Source organism: Lathamus discolor, chromosome 3, assembly GCF_037157495.1.
Source record: "Lathamus discolor isolate bLatDis1 chromosome 3, bLatDis1.hap1, whole genome shotgun sequence".
NCBI classification, from domain to species: domain Eukaryota; kingdom Metazoa; phylum Chordata; class Aves; order Psittaciformes; family Psittacidae; genus Lathamus; species Lathamus discolor.
In genome coordinates this window covers 124,908,960-124,929,564 of record NC_088886.1, presented here as the reverse complement: position 1 = coordinate 124,929,564, position 20,605 = coordinate 124,908,960, and the positions used below count along the sequence as shown (strand labels likewise).

The 20,605-nt window shown below is 35.3% G+C and overlaps 1 protein-coding gene across 5 annotated transcripts in view; it reads left to right on the top strand.

The window, feature by feature from the left end:
• PTPN4 (protein tyrosine phosphatase non-receptor type 4) overlaps positions 1-20,605 on the top strand; it is a 112,954-nt gene that overhangs the window by 45,185 nt on the left and 47,164 nt on the right. For 4 of the 5 annotated variants that reach the window (XR_010610865.1, XM_065671503.1, XM_065671501.1 and 1 more), the window contains exons 3-11: positions 1,331-1,438; positions 5,326-5,368; positions 5,466-5,544; positions 9,659-9,703; positions 9,946-9,998; positions 12,279-12,399; positions 13,585-13,672; positions 14,831-14,872; positions 15,246-15,334. Coding sequence is in view for 4 of the 5 variants with exons in the window: in XM_065671503.1 (XP_065527575.1) it covers positions 1,331-1,438; positions 5,326-5,368; positions 5,466-5,544; positions 9,659-9,703; positions 9,946-9,998; positions 12,279-12,399; positions 13,585-13,672; positions 14,831-14,872; positions 15,246-15,334 (668 nt within the window). In the remaining variant the exon portion in view is untranslated. The remainder of the gene's footprint in view (positions 1-1,330; positions 1,439-5,325; positions 5,369-5,465; positions 5,545-9,658; positions 9,704-9,945; positions 9,999-12,278; positions 12,400-13,584; positions 13,673-14,830; positions 14,873-15,245; positions 15,335-20,605) is intronic. The other variant, XM_065671504.1, reaches the window with a different exon arrangement.

The window sequence follows — 20,605 nt, the reverse complement described above, 5'->3', positions numbered from 1 at the left end:
TATCAAGCTTCTTGGAGTTTTTAGCCCCCTATAAATGGCTTTCACAGTCTACTCAACCTCAGTGTAATTTCGGCTAAACAGGAAGATGAGTTTTGTTAAGATGCTCTTAGATGTTAATAAACATCTAAAGTGATCCAATGAAATTCTTGCAACCTTCTTTTGACTTTTTAGTTACATACTTCTGTTTTAACAGCTATGAAAGTGAACTGTTGTATAATCTCTTTGGGAAGTGAAGTTGTGCTCTCTTTGGGAGCAGACCAGCAGGTTTTTTGTTTAAAAACCTTAAAAATGTCTTACTGCCTGCAGTGAACAAGGCAAGATGTGTCAAATCTATTGTAGCATCAATAATACTCGGCTCCTAGAAAATTATTAGAAACTTGCTTGGTGCCAGAGAAGTGGAAAATTTGGGTGAAAAATGTATCAATAATATCTTTCATCTTTTTGTGTGTTTGTGTTGATGATGTTGTTGTTTGACAGTTGTTCTTGCAGAATTTTTCCTTATCTTTTGTACTTCAAGAAGCTATAACACTTTAACTTCTTTGGAAAATTCCCTTCAGATTTTACCAGATGTATTTATTGAGTCCTGTCATAATGGCATACTCAGCATTTCAATTACTGCATTGGCAGTATTTTCAAGTTAGGCAAAAAACTGCTAGGTATCAGTAAGTAAAGATTTTTTTACATCATTTTGAGGGTAAGATTTGTCCCTGAAATACAAATCAAGTTTGTTCACTTGCCTCTGAAAAGTGATCTTATTTTTATTCCGTTTATTTGAATTAATTCATTTAGAGTAAAGTAGTATCTTTGAGAGAATGCTTTTAAATGATACCTCTCAGTTAGATATTTGTCTGCTTCAGCTGTCTATACCATTTAACTTTGGAAATGTTTTCAGTATGCTTGTTCATTTAGACTCAGGAATAGATTTTCAGGTAAAATAGGTAAGACTAATTTGTACAGACCTGTACTTCCAAATTCAATGACCCAAAAAAGGCTGCAAAGTTCTTTGGCAAATTCTAGCCTTTTTACTCTTTTTAAATATCAGAAGATTTGGCTAATGAATGGCTTTCAGGAATAATCATGTAGCTAGCTGAGAAGTGAGAAATTCTTACTGTCAGAAAATGGCAAAGAGGAAAAATAATAATTCCTTACATATGCTTCAGAAAGCGAGATGAAGCTCATTTAAAAATATCCTGGGATACACTTTGTGATATTTAAAATATAGGCTGCTAGAGCACATCTGAAAGAACGTTTATGTGCTCTGCCTGCCTGAAGTCTTTTTGTCCAGTTATATATTTGTTAATTAAAATATACATGTATTTGTTCTCTGCAGAAACATGATCAGGGACAAGTTCTATTGGATGTAGTCTTCAAGCATCTCGATTTGACAGAGAGAGATTACTTTGGTTTACAGTTGGCCGATGAATCTTCTGATAACCCTGTAAGTTGACTGTTTTATAAATCATCATCACATTCTCTGCTCTGTGTCATTGTAAAGAGAATTAAATAGAAGCCATTGCAACGTCGCGCCGTGTTTTCCAACTGCATTATTTGAGTTGGTCAATATCACCTTGTAGCTGTGATAAAACTAAATGTTAATAGTTACAAGTTTGCACATTTGGAGTAAAATGTTGAGATCTGTGCTAATGAAATAATGCATTAGAAGGATATTGCTTGTTTTATTGTACCTGTTTACTAAACTGCATAATTATTCTCCGTTGGGATAAGAAATAGTAACTTTTTTTTTCTTTTTTTAAATTGGGGGGGGGGGGTTATATTGATCTGTATGGTGTTTTGTTTCTAGCCCAGATACCTTGTAGCTCTTTCAGTAGTGCTGCATATAGTCCACTGTGACAAAGCCTGTCAGCTCATCAACTTAACAGAAAAAGGGACTCCTTTGAAAATGAGTGTTTATGATAATGATGTGTTTTAATTAAAAGGAAATTCCATAGGACTGAAACTTTGTAAATCACCAGTAGAAATTAACAGATCTAGCTGTAATGTTCATTGCAATAGTTACAGCTGTAGGGCTGAGATGATGATTGCTTGAAGCGTACTTCCTGAGTAAGAAGTAGGAAGTTCTTTTGTAGGTGTCAAATGATCAATACTTGTTATAAAGTGCAATTTAACTAAGTATTATTCCTTATAATACAGTTCCTTATCCAATTCCTATTATATGTGTTTGTCAGTTATGGGGTCTAAATTTATCTCCCAACTTGTATGTCAAAAGTAATTTTTGTTCACAAATGGTGCAGAATGTGATCTGTAGAGATAAGTGACACTGTAAAGTGTTAATCATTCAGTAACTAAGGTGAATTTCAGAAAATAGTTCAACTTTCTCTAGTAAGAGCAGATTTCATCTACTGTTGTTTTACCGTCAAGAGTGACTGTTCTAAATAGAAGGAGTAGGTTTTTTTTAAATCTTACTAAAAGGTTGGGGTTTTTTTTGACCTATTTTTAATGCCTTTTTTTAATGTAGCATAGGAATCAAGAAATCATAATACAGCCATAATTTTTCTGCCAGAATAGTGAACTACTTGCACTTTTCTTTCTTCTCTAGAGCAAATTATTCCTAATTCTATTATCTTTCTACATCCTGGTAACATTATTAAAATGAACAGAGACATGTAGCACAGTGGTAGATACTTTACAAAGTTTCCTGTTGAAATTTTGTGGCTAGTTCTGTTAAGACATTGGCAGACTGGCCTTATTTCCTCTTTATATTCTAAACTTTGTTTCCAGGCTGAAAAGACATAGGCATGCTGTAGAAAAGGCTGAATTATTTTTCAGCTTTGTTTAAGAAGTATGTAATTGAGTATCACTCTATTTCACTCAACATTGAGAAGTTTGTAGTGTTTCTCATTTATCTGAGTTTTCAAAGCTTAGATGTCTAAGCTCTGGGTTTTTTAGTTTGTGTATCTGGAAGCAGCTGAACACAACACTAATAGAAGGGTCTGGGAAAGAATTAGTCCAAAAGAAGAATGACCTCAGAATTCTTGATATAAGAACATGCTTTAAAGGTTTAGTATTCTTTAACTAATAAATATTTTGGCTTTTTAGCACATATCTAGTTGATGTGAAAACAATGTGTCGGAGAAATATAAATATTATGAATATTAGTCATGAAGTATTTATGGGTTTGACTAATTCCTTTTTTTTCTTTAATATCTGTTTACACTCTGTTCATTTGGACAAAGAAACCAGATTAGACTGACAAATATTCTAGTTACTTCTGAAATAACACAGCAGAATATTGCTAAACTACAGCCAATATGTCAGGAGATAAAGGTGGTGGGGGAAAGGGGATTCTGCTAATTGAGTGTGAAACCTCTATCATTGTGCCTAAACATGGATTTCATAAATTGCACAAGCTTTTTCTTTTATTTTTTCCTACAAGATTAATATCACAGTCAAAGTCAATGCAACAAAGCTGTGTACAGCAGGAGTAGAATATTTAGCTAGGGTCTTGGCCTCTGAGTGCCTGGAGCAATGCCAAGAAGGGGGTATTGGTATATAGTAGGAATAAGGGTGCAGTTGGATTGAGTGAGTAGGAGCCAGTAACACCAAGCTGTGTGGTGTGGTCAACGTGCTGGATGGAAGTGATTCCATCCAGGACTTTGACAGGCATATGAGTTTATCTTTACAACCAGAAGAAAATGTAAATACAAGCTTTTCTGCTAGGCATTTCAGTTTCAGGTTTTATGGATTAACTGTCATCTCAAACAGTACTTCTCACAAAAAAAGAAAAATATAAATCCGAGGATTATCAGTCATATCTGTGCATTTATCAGATATATTGGATGATGACCCCTTGCTTAAAGATACTCAAGTATCATTCACCATGTTTTGAAAGATTCTTATATAATATTCATGTGTATTGCTGGTGGGAGGGTCCTTTATTAAGCCTTTACATGCAGTCTTACAAGTTAATTGATCCTGTTTGAGGTTTTCCCTTTGACATAATCACACTCTTTAAGATGTATCAAACAGCCTCTTCGGTCTCTCTTAAGACATCCTCTACAAGGATAATGCATTTAGTTGTAGTCATCATTACTTGTTGTTCCTAATGTATAGAATGTCTCATAATTAACTTCAGATCTATAGTGTCTGTCAGATAGCTCAGGTACCTCTGTGTGTTTGCTTCCTCCTCCCCCTCACATGAAAAAAAAAAATCTAAAAAAGCCCTGTGATAAAGGTGAGGTAGTTACATGCCATACAGGGTTAGGTCTCTGTCACTTCATAGGAACTGTGGCTATATAGCTGTTTCCAGAGGCTTGTGGGCTTGCATTGCAAGGCAGGATGAGGAATTGAACAGTATTTATAGCAGAGACACTTCCGAGTTGTGCCAGGGGAGGTTTAGATTGGATATTAGGACAAATTTCTTCACCAGAAGGGTTGTCAAGCTTTGGAACAGGCTGCCCAGGGACTGGTGGTGTCACCATCCTTGGACATAGTTAAAAGATGTGTAGGTGAGGCCCCTAGGGACATGGTTTTGTGGTGGACTTGACAGTGCTGGGTTAATGGTTGGACTTGATGATCTTGAAGGTCTTTTCTGGCCTAGTTGATTCTATGAGTTAGCTGAACTACGTTGGTATATGCAGAGTCTGCTGGGTTGACAGTGGGGAGTAGTTTCAACAACTTGTAGGCCTTTCCAGGGAATCATACTTCTAGCTGAAATTTGCAGCATTGATTTTTATAAGGATTTGCCTGTACTTCCCCACAGCAGTGTTCTCCCATAAAGATGGTCAAGATTGGGTGCTGTCTCATAAAATTGCTGTGTAGTCCTTCCATCCAGTAGGCTGAGTGCTGAGCCTCTGGTTTCCAAGATCGCAATTAGTGACTTAGCTAATTCACTCCCTATGTATGTCAGACGTGCAAAATGCAGAGTCAGAAGTACTGGAACTAGTTTAAGCAAATTAACTTCTGAGTTGGGTAAATTAGCCCGCCTCTAATTCTTCCCTGCTACAGTTTGTTCACCTTAGATAATAAAGAGTAGCTGAAGATTGTTAATGACACCATGATTGTGTTGTAAACTCTCACAGGCTCATGTGATAATCGGAGAACCAAGTCATAGTTGAATTAGACCTGTAAGAGACAGATTCCTTGACAACAGAGGCTAATCTCAGGGAAGGAAGAACAATAGCAGCTGTTGATGTTAATGTTGGTGTCTTTCAAGAATCAGTAATAAGACTTTGTATGTCAGTAAGACATTTTGTTGAAAGACCGACTAAAAAGTAATAGAAAAGCAACAGTTTCTTGATATTTAAGGCTATAATGTGTACTTCTTTTGTTTCTCTAAAGTTGATGTTGTAATTTGTCTCTTTCCAGAGGTGGCTGGATCCAAACAAACCTATCAGGAAACAATTAAAAAGTGAGTACATGTATGTATTTGGTCAATTCATATATCATTATTATGCTCTTTTTTCAGGGTACCCTGATTAATTAGAAATAACTTTGCTTGATTGCAGGAGGATCTCCTCACAGTTTGAACTTCAGAGTTAAGTTTTTTGTAAGTGACCCAAACAAGCTCCAAGAAGAATATACAAGGTAGGTCTAGTTAATTTAACAGTAAAACATTTTCCTAGAAGGTTTATATTTAAGGGGAAAATTATCAGTAACTTTTTAAGGTATAACATGGAAATTTTGTTTTAAATAATTTTTGTGTCATATTTGCAAGCTTCTAATTTTTGCCTAATAATTACAGATATGAACTATGCAGTTGCACCAAATCAATATAACAAAAAACTTCTTGAATAAATTTACAAATTTATATGCAAAGTGAAGTAACCACATGAAGTAAATACTACTAAGTAGAAACAGAAAAGGGAAAATAGAGAAGAGAGGAAAAACTTAATCCCACTATTCACCAATGAGTACAAATTTAATTTTATCCTTACTTGTGTTCTCCTCTGTGACTAAAAAAAGTCCTGAGCTTTCTGCTTTTGTTTCTTGACTCCCCCTCCCCAGTTTTCTGCTTTACACTAATAAAATTAATCTGTTTGTATGTAGTTCTAGCTTGAAGCATGTAAGCTTATTTTGATAGCACTGTGTTGATGTCTGTTGAAGAAAATTCTCATTGTGAATCAAGATAGGAAGCTTGTGAGTTGCAATTAGTCCCTGAAGAGCTGCCTCAAATTTTCAGTATTCTTAATTAGTTCTTGTCTTCTACATAAGTGGCGTGATTTGACAGATTGGAATTTTTGGATGTCAGCCATTCTGAAAACAGGTCACCACTGTTCAAAAAACAGTATTTAAATTATTAAGGATAGCTTTAGAAACGTAAGTACCAAAACTGTGAAAATTTGAGTCCACGTTTGTTTATAATTTCTTTCAATTTGTCATATTTTGGACAAAATTTTACACACATATGCAGACAGAATTTACTAAAATGAATCGCAGAGAGCCTGGATCAGGCTTTGTTTTGTTGAAATACTTGCTCTAGAAAAAATAGGAAATTTAGAACATCAGAATAATGAAAAAAGTGTTACTCGAATTGAAGGGCAATATGTAATATTTCTAAGGAGAGGGAGGAAACAGTAAATGTTGACCAATATGAAATAAACATTAGAGAAGAGAGAGAACTCTTTATTTTAAACGGTATTCTGCAAATAAAATGTTATAAATAAAGCATCCTTTTAGATGAGAAATAATCTATGGTTGCTGTATCTAGGTCAGCTCTGCTTTTTTTGCTAATAGGCATAATTGCCCATGAGAAAACTTGTTTGTATTTGGAATTGTTATAAAGAGAGAGGAGTTATCTGTGAGGTTTTTTTTGAGTGAAGTTAGGATGCCGTGTCACAAATAGGTATATTAGTGTAATAGGTATTTCGCCCTTGAGAAAAGAAAAGAAACAAAGCACGAACTTCAGAGAATTCCAGCTTAAGCTGAGACCTTTCAGAGATGCTTAGTTTTTATGAATTTCATGAAAACAAAGGAATGAGTTGACATATGAGACAGTATGAATAGATGTGAGGGAAAGGTTCATTGCAAGCTCTTGTCTCACTAGATCTCTGCAAATTCATATGAGGGAGAGAGATTATAAAGGCCCCAGGTCAGGAAAGGTCAGCAGGAGCTCACCATGTGTTGGAGAGTTTAGCTTGAGGAACGTGTCTTGGAAGGAAATGAAGCTTCATTAGTTCCGCTCATGGCAGAAGGACTTGATTATTAACATTGACTCCAGCTAGCAATAATTGTCGTACCCTTTTCTAGATATATCTATATAAGGAAGATGAAAACACTGTAATGCAGTGCCACCTTCATTGTTTCAGCTGAGTTTGTTGTGCAGGCTGTTTCAGAGCTACATTGCTAAATTGATACTCTACAGATTTCTTTCACATTTTGCTCAATTGTATGTGAGGCTTCCATGTTCAAATGGGGGTGATTAGCTAATGAGCTGAAAACAGTGGACAGAAAATGGACTCTGCTTGGTGTTTCTTAATCATGAGGTCCCTTAAATACCATGGAATATTTCTAATAAAGCATATACCAAAAAAAGAAAAGTAAAATGGAGGTGCAGCTACACATACAGAATGCTTTTTGACCTACATTTTTGCAGCCATAAATGTTAACAGGAAAAGTAGGAGAAATATATTTGTTCAGTGTATTTATGAAGAGATGCTGAAGCTAAGCATGTGAGGTATATCCTTTTAATATATAGAATCCCAGAAGGCTGGGGTTGGAAAGGACCTTAAGAACATCTAGTTCCAATCCCCCTGCCATGGGCAGGGACATCTGACACTAGACCATGTTGCCCAAGGCTCTGTCCCACCTGGCCTTAAACGCTGCCAGGGATGGAGCATTTACCAATTCTTTGGTCAACCTGTTCCAGTGCCTCACCACCCTCACAGTAAAGAACTTCCTTATATATCCAACCTGAACTTCCCCTGACGTGTCATTTATTGCTTTTTAAACAGGTAAAGAAATTTTCCTTTATCTATCTCTCTTTTGGTTTCAATATACATTTTTAGGTGGAAAATAAGAAAATATTTTGAGGTCTCTAAAGCCAGGCTGATCTCTCATTTTAACTTCTTGAAGTTAAGCTTCAACTAAGCTTCTTGCCATTCCAATTAAAGAATCTGTAGACGGTTTTGTATGGGTTGAGCACATGGGCTAGCATCTTTGCTTGTTGGTCTGCAAGTGTCTTCCCTCATTTTCTTGCAAACATGGAGTGTTTTACCTTTCCGCTATATTTAGCTTGTAAATGATTGTATTTCTGTGTGTGTGTTTGTAAACATTTGTGGAAGTCTTTGAAGTAGGAATTAATCCACTTTCTGAAGACTATAAAACTATGAGAAGTCATGTGTAATAAAGTAATAAATTTTGGTTTTAATTTCTTAGCGCAAGTCAGTATGTTTAATGTTTGGTTTTGGTCAAACTTGAACTGTTTTCTATATGTAATTTGGATGAGTGTTTATAAGGAGTGGGTATGGCTGACCCTGCTTTTGAATCAGAACTACAAGAAGGAATCCAGGTGATGATGATGATAATAATGATGATGAGCCAGGAGGTCCCAAGACAGCACAAATTTATAAGAAAGCAGGAATGATTGTATTTTCCATTCAGTGAAACTTTTGCTTTTAAATAAAAAGGCATTAGGGCCTAAATTCTCCAGCTGCTTTTATGCTCTATTATAAGGGGTTTTGTTGAAAGTTTAAGCTTGTGCTAACATCCTGCCATCTCAGTATGTCTTGTCTGTTACCCCCCTTAAATCTTTGTTAGTGGAGGTTTATGCCAGGTGTGATTTGCCACTTGATGTGAACATTTATACTTCTTTGAAATGGTCTAAAACCTTTGAGTGAAATATGAAGGAACAAAATTGAATGAAAAAAAGATTCGTTCTGAGTTGTGAACAAAATATTTGGGTTTTGTTGGAGAAACAAAGGAAGTAACTTAGAGGGAAATCTTTGCAGTTTAAGATTTGTTGGGGTTTTTAAGTCATAGTGTTTCTGCTGCTGCTGTTTGGTGGGTAACAGTTCTTGTTTTAAAGTGTTCATCAGTTCCTTTTGCTGATTTGAACAAATAGACATGGGAAGACTTTATAAATTTCTAGAACAAGCTTTTCTCACATCATAATTAAAGAAAAATTAAGAAGTTAAGGGAAGTCAGTTAGAAGTCATTTCACATAATAGAATCCACCTTATTTAAGAATGTAGTTCCGGAATACAAAGAGTAATTAATTTAAATGGAACTAGGTTAATATCATATAGTTAATGAGAATAAATTAATTTTATCTGCCTGGACTACAAATGCTTTTTATCAAGGTACCCCCATAAACAGATGCAGACTTCAGCTTTTGGTTGCCATATTGCCATTCATCATGAAAGCACTGATTTTTCTTTGATTGTTTTTATTTTATTTTTATTTTTCATGTTTAAGTTCAGCCTAAATACTTGAAAATAAATCAGGTAGAATGTGACATTTGCAGCCATTTAGTGAAATATAGTGTAACTTCATAGCCTGTAAATAGTTTAATTTTCAAAGCTATATTATTATTTTACTAATCAAGTTTAATTTCTTTCACATAGGAGTTTAAGAAATAGCATGCAAAATGTAAAGTTTTAGTTTTGCACTAACTGAAAGCAAAATGCATTAAATTGATGACAAATGATCAAATAATTGCAATTTTACTTACTGTGGTTTTTTGTTTATTTCTTTAAATAAGGTACCAGTATTTTTTGCAAATTAAACAGGACATTCTTGCTGGAAGGTAAGACATTTTTGTTGTGTTAAATGTTAAATGGAACTTGAAAAAAATTGAGAGAAAGCTAATGGTGAGGGATTGTACCTTCCAAAACAATTAAAATAAATTGTTGTTTATGCAACAAGGAGTATTTATAATAATTATCTGTCTAGTGTATTCATAGACTGAAAGATTAGACTTTCTCAAATAACTGAATTTCATACAAAATAGGTAATTTTTATTTTTTTCTGAATTTAAAAACAAAACAGATTGCCGTGTCCTTACAATACTGCTGCTCTTCTGGCTTCCTATGCTGTTCAGTGTAAGTATCATTAGTATTCATGTGCATGTTAAGACTAAAATACATAAAAAGTAGTATTAATTGGTTTCTGTAGTCTGTAGTTTGTATAGCATTATATCGTGATGTTTGTGGGCATGATGCTACTTTTCTCATGATTAAGCTAATATGGTTGGTTGTTTTTTATCTCCCAGCATGTTTTGCTGAATTAGATGTGGAAAAAATATTGGTAGCACTCCGCTTTCTTTCTTTAAACCCATGCAGTTAAAAAGTCCCAAAATTGCCCTCTTGTATTTCTGTGTTTTCTGAAAGTGGAGGGGAGTTCTTGATAATGTTGCTAAAGCGTTTTTTAGACTCGTAAACATTTTTAACATACCATATAGTGAATCTCCAAATAGGTGTGAAAAGAAAATTCTGGACATCTATGGCCCAGAGGTTCAATACCCATTTGGTCAAAATTTAGCCATTCAGTGAGTAGATCTGTCTTGAAGACCAAGATTTAGTCCTCTTCCTCTCTTCTCATTTTCCTTCATAAACTTAAATTGTTCAGTGGGTAAAAGAAAAGCCCCACATAACAACCAAGAGACTGTTCAGCACTTAGTTCTTGAAATTTGTGGTTGTCAGAAATTCAGTTTTACAAGCAATCCTGATATATCCATCTATATTCATGTGTTTTTCTGCTATTAAAGATACTTACATGTACATTTACTATGATATATACTTTGTACATACCAGAGAAGTAGGGTCCATGTTAATCTTTTCAGGGAAAAAACGTAAAGTTAATGTAATGTTTTATGTGCAGTTTTGATAGGTGGTCACCTTTTTCCAGATCAGTCAATAGAGCAATATCTCCTAAACAAAGCTCCCTAACTTGAGCTACTGGGAAATAGATATGTACTGCAAGTGCTGTCGTGGCCCTTAGTAACATGGTTTAGTGATGGACTTGGTGGACTCAGGGGAATAGTTGGACTAAAGGCCGTACCAGCCTAGCTGGTTATATGTTTCTATGATTCTGTAATGGAGCAGGCACAATGAAAAGTTTATAACATTTTTAGCTTTGAAGAATGCAATATGTTTGTTTTTATAATATTGTAGAAGTGGTGAGTATGTGCAGTTCATTGTAGTTATGTTTATGTGAGAGACTTCGCTGCCCTTGAGTTTTTCAATGTGCAGACCTCTGTCTAATGATTTTCTGTGCTGCCTGTTACTAAACTCTGTGTTTAGCTCTTAGGATTCTCTATACAGGTAGATATATAGGTATATATATATAGGATATATACAATATAGGATTTTATATATACGTAAATAGAAAATGTATATCTCAGTCCCATAATCTCTGTAGTAGATTTTAGCAAGGCAGGCACTCTGTTATGAAACCCAGCCCAATTTTCCAGTTTTTAAATTATTTAAAATAGGATCTGTTTCTGCTGATGAGCTATTTCTGCTTTCCCTTTCCTCCCACTCTGTGAGTGCCTTTATTCCTCTTGTCAGTTCTTCCATGGTCCATAAAAGTGTCAGTAGGCCTGCCTAGGACCCCACATCATGCTGTGTTGCTGTGAACTTTCCAGTTTTCACATGCTGTGTTACTTATCTGTCACTGTAGATCTGTTACATGGATTGCAGGTACTTAGAGCTGAATTTCTTGCATTGTAGCTAGAAAGCCTCAAAACCTGTATTTTTAGCAAATGTTATTTGTATGTGTTTTTCTGACAACAAATGTGATTTGTAGTTTGTCTTAAAATTTGAAGAAAGTGTAAGAAATTATGTATGCACATTTAGTAGTTTCAAGTGAAGTTTTCAAGTAAAGTAGTTTCAATGTCGGTGTATGTATGTGTACTTTTTTCCGTACATATTATTGAATGTGCAAAAACTAGTTTACAAATGCTTCTAAATATATCTTGGTACAGAATGAGTTGGTGGGGTTTGCAGGTCCTAATGAAGATATAGCAATTGTGATGTTAACAATATATATATATATTATGTAATTACATGAAAGCAAGCAGAGGTGAAAAAAAAAAGAAAAAATACCTTCAGATATATATTTAGTGCTAGCCATTATGACAGCATTTATGAATTAATTTGTGTATTAAAAATTAAACGCTTTATAAACTTCCTTCGTAAGTAACTACTCAAAGCTCTCTTTAAATATCATGAGAATGTGAGTGTGTATTCAAAAGGGAATCTCTATTTTTGTTTGCTGTAGATCATAAAGTATGCGGGAGCAGACTCTTGTGAATTCTGGGGGCATTGCACCGTGCCAAGTATATCAGTGATAAACAATAATCTCTCTTTTTAATATTTTAGCCGAGCTGGGAGACTACAACCATTCAGAAAACTTGCCAGGCTACCTCTCAGACTATTCTTTCATCCCTAGCCAGCCTCAAGACTTTGAAAAAGAAATAGCAAAATTACATCAGCAGCACATGTAAGGATTAACAGCAGAAGATATTGACTGACTTTGTCAAATCCTGACTGCTGGTGCTGTTCTATTACTAAAAGAAAATGAGTATTTTGTCTTAAATGTTTCCGGGTTTTTTTTGTTGTTTGGTATAGTTTCTTCTTAAGAGTGTGTTTAATGTGGAATTTTCTTGTAGATAGTCTGTATAATGGTACCATTAATACTCTGCACAGATAGAATATCTATGACAGAATGACAGGGAAAATAAATGAAAAAATTAAGATGTTAAAGGTACTAAAACCAGTATTTGTATGACACAGGATATTACATTAGTAGGATATAATTTCTTTGAGGTTTTGTTTGGGTTTGTTTATTTTTCCACAGTGTTTGAGAATGCCTTGTGCATAAAGGCTTAGTTTTCATGGTGCTCTCACCAGTAAGCAAGAGTTACTTTAGAAGTAACAAAGTCCTTTTCTTCAGTATCTGTTCTTTCCTGTGTGCAAGTCTGTGACCTTTTACTAACGAGGAAAAGGCAATGAAGCAATGGAAAATATACATATATTTATTTTTTCGTGTGTGTGTAACATTGTGGTACTTTTTCAGTGATAGTTGCTTGGTATTTCAGAACTTAAGTGCTTTTTGTTATAGTTAACAAAAGGTAAGCTATGTTTACAAAAACATTTGCTTAATTGAGGCATAATGTTGGTTTTAGAAACTACTGAATATTATGTTACCTTGAAGTCAATGGCTTAGCAAATTCCATTTAGTGGGGTAAAGAAATTTGAAGTGACTTTCTGGTAAATTGAACTTTAAGGGTGAATCTTGGGTAGAAATTCCTGATACCAATACAAAATACAGGACTGCAAAAATGATTTCCAGATTCTAGAGCTCCACAGGCAGTTAAATGATACAGTGCATTGGAATCAAAACATGTGCATTTACAAGCTGTTTTGTGGACTATAGTCAACACTTTGTCTACACAAAGCTATTTATTTTTGGTTAAAAAGGCTTTTAACCTGAGCAGAAGTTTTTTTGGGTTTGGGTTTTTTTCCTGTTGAAATTTTTGGGTTACAGTCTATATATGTTGAGAAAGGAAATTCAAATATCAGGGTTGGGGTAAAAGTCATAAAACACATGCAGATTTTGAGCTCACTAGGGAGCCTGATGTGGGGGATGTGTTATAATGTTTCTGATTTAGCTTCTTTCTTTCAGAGGATTGTCTCCTGCAGAAGCAGAGTTCAGTTATCTCAATACAGCACGTACCTTAGAACTTTATGGAGTTGAATTGCACTATGCTAGGGTAAGTTTAGATGAACTAGTATTGAAATGTAAAAATGGATTCCTCTGAGATTTATGGGAAAATAAATATTTATTCTTAGTAAGTTTTCCTGGCTGCTGCTTACAAGAGAAAAAAATGAAAATATTATCTTATTAGATAACTAAGTATGGTTTACTTGTTTTGGTAGCTTCTGCTTCACTCTAGTGAAGGTATTTCTTTGCTTAAATCAGGGCTTAGTTATATACATGTTCATAGAATCATAGAATAGTTAGGGTTGGAATAGAATAGTTATTCAGGTTGAGTGTTTTTGACCTGAATGCCAGTTCTGTTGGCTACTGGTGAATAAGAAATATGTACTTGTTGAATGTGCTTTTGGTATTTACAGTTCTGTCAGCTTTGAAAAATACTTAATCTCGTTCCTATTTGAACCGAATTATAAATCATTGAGTTTATATAATATGTACTGTTAATAATAAAGTGAGGTGCTATAATTTTGTTCCTATTAGAACCAAATTATAAATCATTGAGTTTATATAATATGAACTGTTAATATAAAGTGAGGTGCTATAATTTCATATAATATCAGTTACATCTGGTAAAGCAAGTCACTCAAGGTCTTGACTCAAGCAAGCTTAACCTGTCAGTATAGTGCTATTTCTGCAAAGCATCTAAATATATTTGGGTTTTAGTAGCTAAGACACCTTTGTTTTATAAATATTCTTGTCCTACTCCATAAGGTTAAAGATACAGGTAATAGAATTTGAAATTAATTATTCCAAAGAGGATCTGTTTCTGTTGGTGAACTACCCGGACTTCTTTCCTGCCTTCCCTTTCCTCGATTATCCTCCCACTCCCTGAGTGCCTTCATTCCTCTTGTCCATTCTTCCATGCTCCGTAAAAGTGTCAGTAGGCCTGCCCAGGACCCCACATCATGCTGTGTTGCTGTGAACTTTCCAGTTTTCACATGCTGTGTTACTTATCTGTCACTGTAGATCTGTTACATGGATTGCAGTTATATAAAGCTGATACTTTTTATTATAGTTATAATCACACTGCTGTCTATATCCTACTAATATCATACACATACAAAGAAATCTATAACAGGTGTTTGATTAGAGTACAAAGATATTTCAGGAAAAATGTGCTATTTAAATATGCTTACAATATTGTTTGTTTTAGAATCTCTTCTCTCTCTGTTCTGAGATTGCAATTTCATTTCAGGTAGGACTTTAAGTTGCTGGTTGCTTTTAGTGTAGCAAATCTGAAGCCAGTCTCTTAGTACTGTTGTTTGTAATGAACTGTTAGGATACTCTATATTATGTATTTATTCAAAGTTGGTGGGAGACAAAAGATCTAAGTTAACAAATTAAAATTCTGTGGTAGTGTATAAGGAGCTCGGAGCAAACATTCGGCCTTGTCCTAAATAGTAATGAATAATTCTTTCTTGTCTTATTAAAACATATTTCCTTCCATGTTAATTGAGATCTGTTGTACTATGGTAATTATGTATTTAGAGAGAGAGATGAGTATGAATGTATATGAGGTTTCAAACATTTATATTGTTCTTCAAGTAATTTTCTCTTTTCTTTTAAAGGATCAGAGTAACAATGAAATAATGATTGGAGTGATGTCAGGTGGAATACTAATTTTTAAGAACAGAGTACGAATTAACACTTTTCAGTGGTAAGGACAGCTGTTCAAGCTAATATTTTTTGTTTAGTGTTTCTCAAGATATATTTTTACCATTGTCAGTATCACATGCTTTACGAAAAGAGTGAAACTTCATTGTAGTGTATCAAGTTGAAATGATTTAACTTATGCTGTGTGATGGGTAATTTTATGATGGGGTTTTGTCTTGTTTTGCATGCTGTGCTGTTAAATGTTTGTGGTGCAAACTGTAGTGAATTTTAATACAGTTTTTCTTCAGGAGTTTGTAAGCATACTTTGTTTAATTTATTGTATAGCCAGGGCCAGTGTTATGGTCTAGCTCACAGTCTTTAAAGAGACAACTGATCTTAAAAATGCTAGCCTGGGAAGTGATTACTCTTACCTGTTTCGTCACATATCACTTGGTTGCACTGTGTGTGTTAATTTTAATATAGGTATGGTACTTGAGGATAACTGAGGTAGAGCATTCAGAACATTGTCATCTCTTTATCCACAGATAACCATTTTCATGATAAGGACCAAAAAAAGTGTGTTTATTCCAATGCTGTAATTTATTTCTCTTGTAGCTAAAATAATTTTTAAAGCTGTTCTATAAACACAGGAGTTATCCTCCTTAAATATATTACTCTGGTTATTAGTCTTTTTAAGTTGGGATCCTGTTCTTATTTATACACATAAGAAGGGAAAAGATCTAAAAGAAATTCTGTTCTGCACTATAAGTTCTGTAGTGCTCAACAGAAGTTGTGTTACCTTCTCCAATGCTTTTTTTTTGAGTTCCCTCAGAAGTAACCTTCCCTTGGTTTCATTTGTCTGCCTTGGAATCTACTTTGACAGCCTTACTTATTACGTATGTTGTAGAGTATGCTATAACAGCATTCTGAGTGGACGAAGTCAGCCATATGAAATTATCAAAATAGACCTTAGTTCATGAGGCACAAAAGCTGTTCACTCTGGAAAAATAATGCAACATTTTACGTTTTCATTTGCTAGTGGCATGTGTGCTTGGTCAGTGCAGCCCTGGACTTTAGAATTCTAAGGTTCTTGGCTGGTCTGTAGTCTTTGTATAGACAGATTAAATTGATTACCACAATTGAAACTGGAAAAACTTTTCTCTTGAGTTCAAACTGATATGGGCAGTTGAAATCCTTGGGTTTTGCTTGTTTTCTGTTAACACAGGGTAAGATCCATTACCTATAGCTAGTGACCTGTTTTCACTTAGTAAGTTCCCTTGCAGAGATGCAAGATGTTAGTCACAGTCTTGATCTTTCCTGCAACCCAAGGAATTTCTGCAACATTCTGGTTTTCTGTGCTAAGCTCAGTCTTGAGTGTTGTAGGATGTTATGTATTTTGTGGTTTACCATGTTGACAGTGTGAATGGTCAAATTTCAATAGATTTTTTGAGAGAAATTAAAAAAAAAGCTATGGCATAGCGTGTTATCCACAGACAGATACAACTGAACATGATAAATATTTGCCTGTAAGCATTCAAGGGAAAGTAAGCCTGAGGCAATTATGGAGCATGTAAATTTTCAGTGTCCATGGTTACCTGGATAAATTAAAACTAGATCATGCAGTTGGAAGTCTGGAGCTAATGTACTACGCAGACCTGCCTTTGTATTAGTGACACATAATAAGAAAGATACCTTTCATCTGTAAGAGTTCTGAAGTGTTAGAGCTGTTTCTGGGTTAAGGCTGCTTTATAAATGCAATACTGTGGTAATCAGGAAGGTTTTAATTCGGGCTGCTTTTACTGCTGTTATTTTTGGGAAAACAGTAATAGTAGAAATCTGTTCTATAAAACACACCGGTAAATTACTGAGTGCGTACAATATAAGTCATAATTAAGCTACATGCCCCTACTGGAAGCTAGAGGTTTCTGTGAGCTCTGCTTCATATTGTTTGTATGCCAAGAATGCTGATCTAAATTCTTAGTGTGGTTTTGTGTGTGTGTGTAATTACTTAAACAGTTCTTCTTTGTGTTCAACTATATCAGCTGACATGAGGATATTAATTTCTTCCTGTGAATGCTATAGTACCAGCATAAAAAAGAAAATAGAACCACACCACCACCACCACCACCCCCCCCCCCTTGTCTTATTATAGGCTTTCTTTTTCTGTGAGGAATAATCTGAAATGTCAGTTCTTGCAATATAGCTCAATAGTAGACCTATTACCTTTCCCTTTTATCCACAGGCAGGCAGCTGCACCAGTGATACCAGTACTGATACTTTTTCTTCTCACTTCCATTTACTCTTGCTCCCGTGCACCTGAAGCTGTGTAATGTCTTCCCAGTGCTTTATGGCTACAGTGAATGTTTAGATACCCCTTTTTCGGTACTCCTGAGCTGGGTTTTGAGACAAGTGAGAGGATAGACACACATGTATGTGAGAGGAAATAAAGGTTTAACTGTATAGCTCAGAAGAATTGAGTAAAATGTCTTTATCCTCTCCCTCTTAATTTGATATTATCTCTAAATTGTGTATTATGGGCCTTATGATCCTGGAGAGAAATGAAACAGGAGGGAGACAAAGCAGGAGTAAGGCAAAACAAGAGACTGCCTTGTATCCAGTGTGTCCTAATTTGATCTTCCTGTATTGTGGGTAATTTCTCATTTCCCCAGACTGTGCTACCAGGCACAGTGACCTGTGAATCCAGGGAGTAGATCTTGCCTTTGAAAAGCATGGAGTACCTCAGCCTTTCCCTCATCACTAGATCACCTGTTTACCAGTGGAGAAAGGCTTTCTTCTGTCTCTCTTCTGTGGTCTGTGTACACTTTGAAAGTTTTGTTGCCTTTTACATCCATTGCCAGTTGTAACTGCAGTTGAATTTTGGGTTTCTTAGTTTTATCCTTGAATGCCTAGGTGGTACTTCTGTGTTCTTCCTTGGTCATTTGATCCTGCTTCCACATCCTGTACACTTTCTTTTGTGTTCTAGTCAGCAGTTGAGAGTTTATCCAGGTTGGCCTCCTCACATACTGGAGTATTTTCTAGCATGTCGGGATTGTTCTGGATTGAAAAGATTGTCCTTTAAGATTGGCTATCTCTCCTCAGTTCCTGTGCCTCAAAAGGCAGCTTCCAAGGGATTTTACCTACTAAAGCTCTAAGCAAGCTGGAATTTCTGGCATCTGAACTCCACAGTCATTTAGTTTATTGCATCCCTCCTCACCACCCTCAGGATCTTTAGTTTCACCATCTCACAGCTGCTGGGGCAAAGTTTGTGTTTGCTAAGTCTGGACAGTCCTTCTTTGTTTGTGAGTTGTGCTACCAAGAGCATCTTTGCCAGCTGACCAGTCCAAAATCTGCATCAAAGTAGTCTTGGACAATAAATTTGCTGGATTGCTTGTGTCCTGCCTTATCATCCTCCCAGTGTGGGAGGGTTGGTGAAGTCCCTAGTGAGATATCATGAGACTCCTTCCACGTGTTTGAGTACAGTCTTCACTTTAGATAAAGACCTTTACATATCTCTTCATTTAAAAGATTTATCTTATTATGTAGAATGTCTGAGGTGACTGGAAAATTATACCAGGAAAATATTTTTTTATTCCTGCTTGTTCTTACCCTTTCCTTTGGATATGCACCATTGCCAAGAGTTGGAGAAAGAAAACACCCGCAGACATGCGTTTACTTTGACTGGGTATGGATATTCTAATTTAATGACTAGCAGGGTATTAGCAGTGCATATGAACTCACCATTACCTGCTGTATTTTTTTTAAATAGCTGAGATTCAGCTTTGCTGAATCATTTCTTTGTACTTGAACAGTGACTTTTGCAGGTTGAGTTAGACCTTATTTGCCCATGTTACAGCTTTGAGTCCATTCCAGATGCTTTCAGGCTTAAAAGGCAGCTGACCTCACTGCCTAAATTGTGGGGTAAGATTAAAAACCAGTATGTATAGCTTTCATCCTTATCATACTCCCTGAGTCTGTAAATCATCAAAGGCAGTTATATCTTTAGCACAAGAGGGAAAACAAAGAGTGAAAGTTAGCAATATGTTTTTATAAACAGAATAATTTTGATTTATTGTCAGGTTTTCTGTTGGCATGCTAAGCACATCTGAGATGTTGAAGAGCATGTGCAGCTCAGTTTTCAGAAGAGGTATATATTAAAATGCTCTTTTAATTGCTCTGTACTCAAAAATTTTGGAAAATTAATCATGACCTACTTCTGATTAACTGCAGCCTAAATAGCCTCATAAATCTTTTTTTCTGTTTATTTCCACAGTTGGACTGCTATAACCATAGAATCATAGAATTGCCTTCGTTGGAAGGGGCCTTAAAGGTCATCTGGTTCCAATCTCTCCCTGCCATGGGCAGGAACGTTAGTCCCTAGTCACTAGTGTTCATCCCATCCAGCAAATTTAGGACTCATCCCTAATTATTCTTAAGTGATTGTTTGTCAGAGGAGGTACTAAGAAAATTGCTGCACTGCTTGCTTTTTTTTTTTTTTCTTTTTATAACTAATGGCAAAACTAGGAAAGAAAAATAGGAAAAGATTTTAATAAGCATAATATAAAGGCTGATATTCACAGATTCCTTGTATGTTATTGGAGATAGAAACCCTCTCAGTGAATTAGAACATCAAAGTTAGGTTCCTCTCTGAATAATCCCCTGGAGAAAAATGTAGCCATTTGCTTTACTTAAGAAGATTCTATATATCTATTTCTATATATAGATATCCAACTTAGGTGTCAGTGTTTTGATTCTCATCCTTCCTAGTCCCCAGGTTTTTTTATTCAGTAAGGTGATTAATATGCAAGTAATAATTCCAGTCATTATTAATGGCCCTGTATATACTTCATTAATAAATTTATGATGAAAATTGTAGCACTATCTTCACTGATGTGCTGTTTTTTTTTTTTTTTTTTTTTTTAAATTATGGGGTTGGTTTGGATTTTTTGGGGTTTGTTTTTTTTGTTGTTGTTTTGAGGGTTTTTTTGGCTTGGTTTTTTTTTTTGGAGGGGGGGGCTTTTGGTGGTGGTGGTTTTTCTTTTCTTTTCTTTCTTTCTTTTGTAGCTTTACCAAAGCCCATATAATAGCTGCAAGTACAGGGACCATCAGATTACAGTTCAGATTACTAAGAGTGCTCTGTATAAATGTGCTCTCTAAAAGGTTGATTGTAACTCCTGAAGAGTTTGCAGTGTAATTTCCTGCAAGGTAGCTGTGTGATCCAGATTCTCTTTTGCTTTGAGTTTCATGACAATTGTCAGCGAAATCTCCTTTGAGTGACCAAAATAACACTCCTCTATATTTAATAAAGGGTGCGCATTATCTTAATATTTCATTTCTT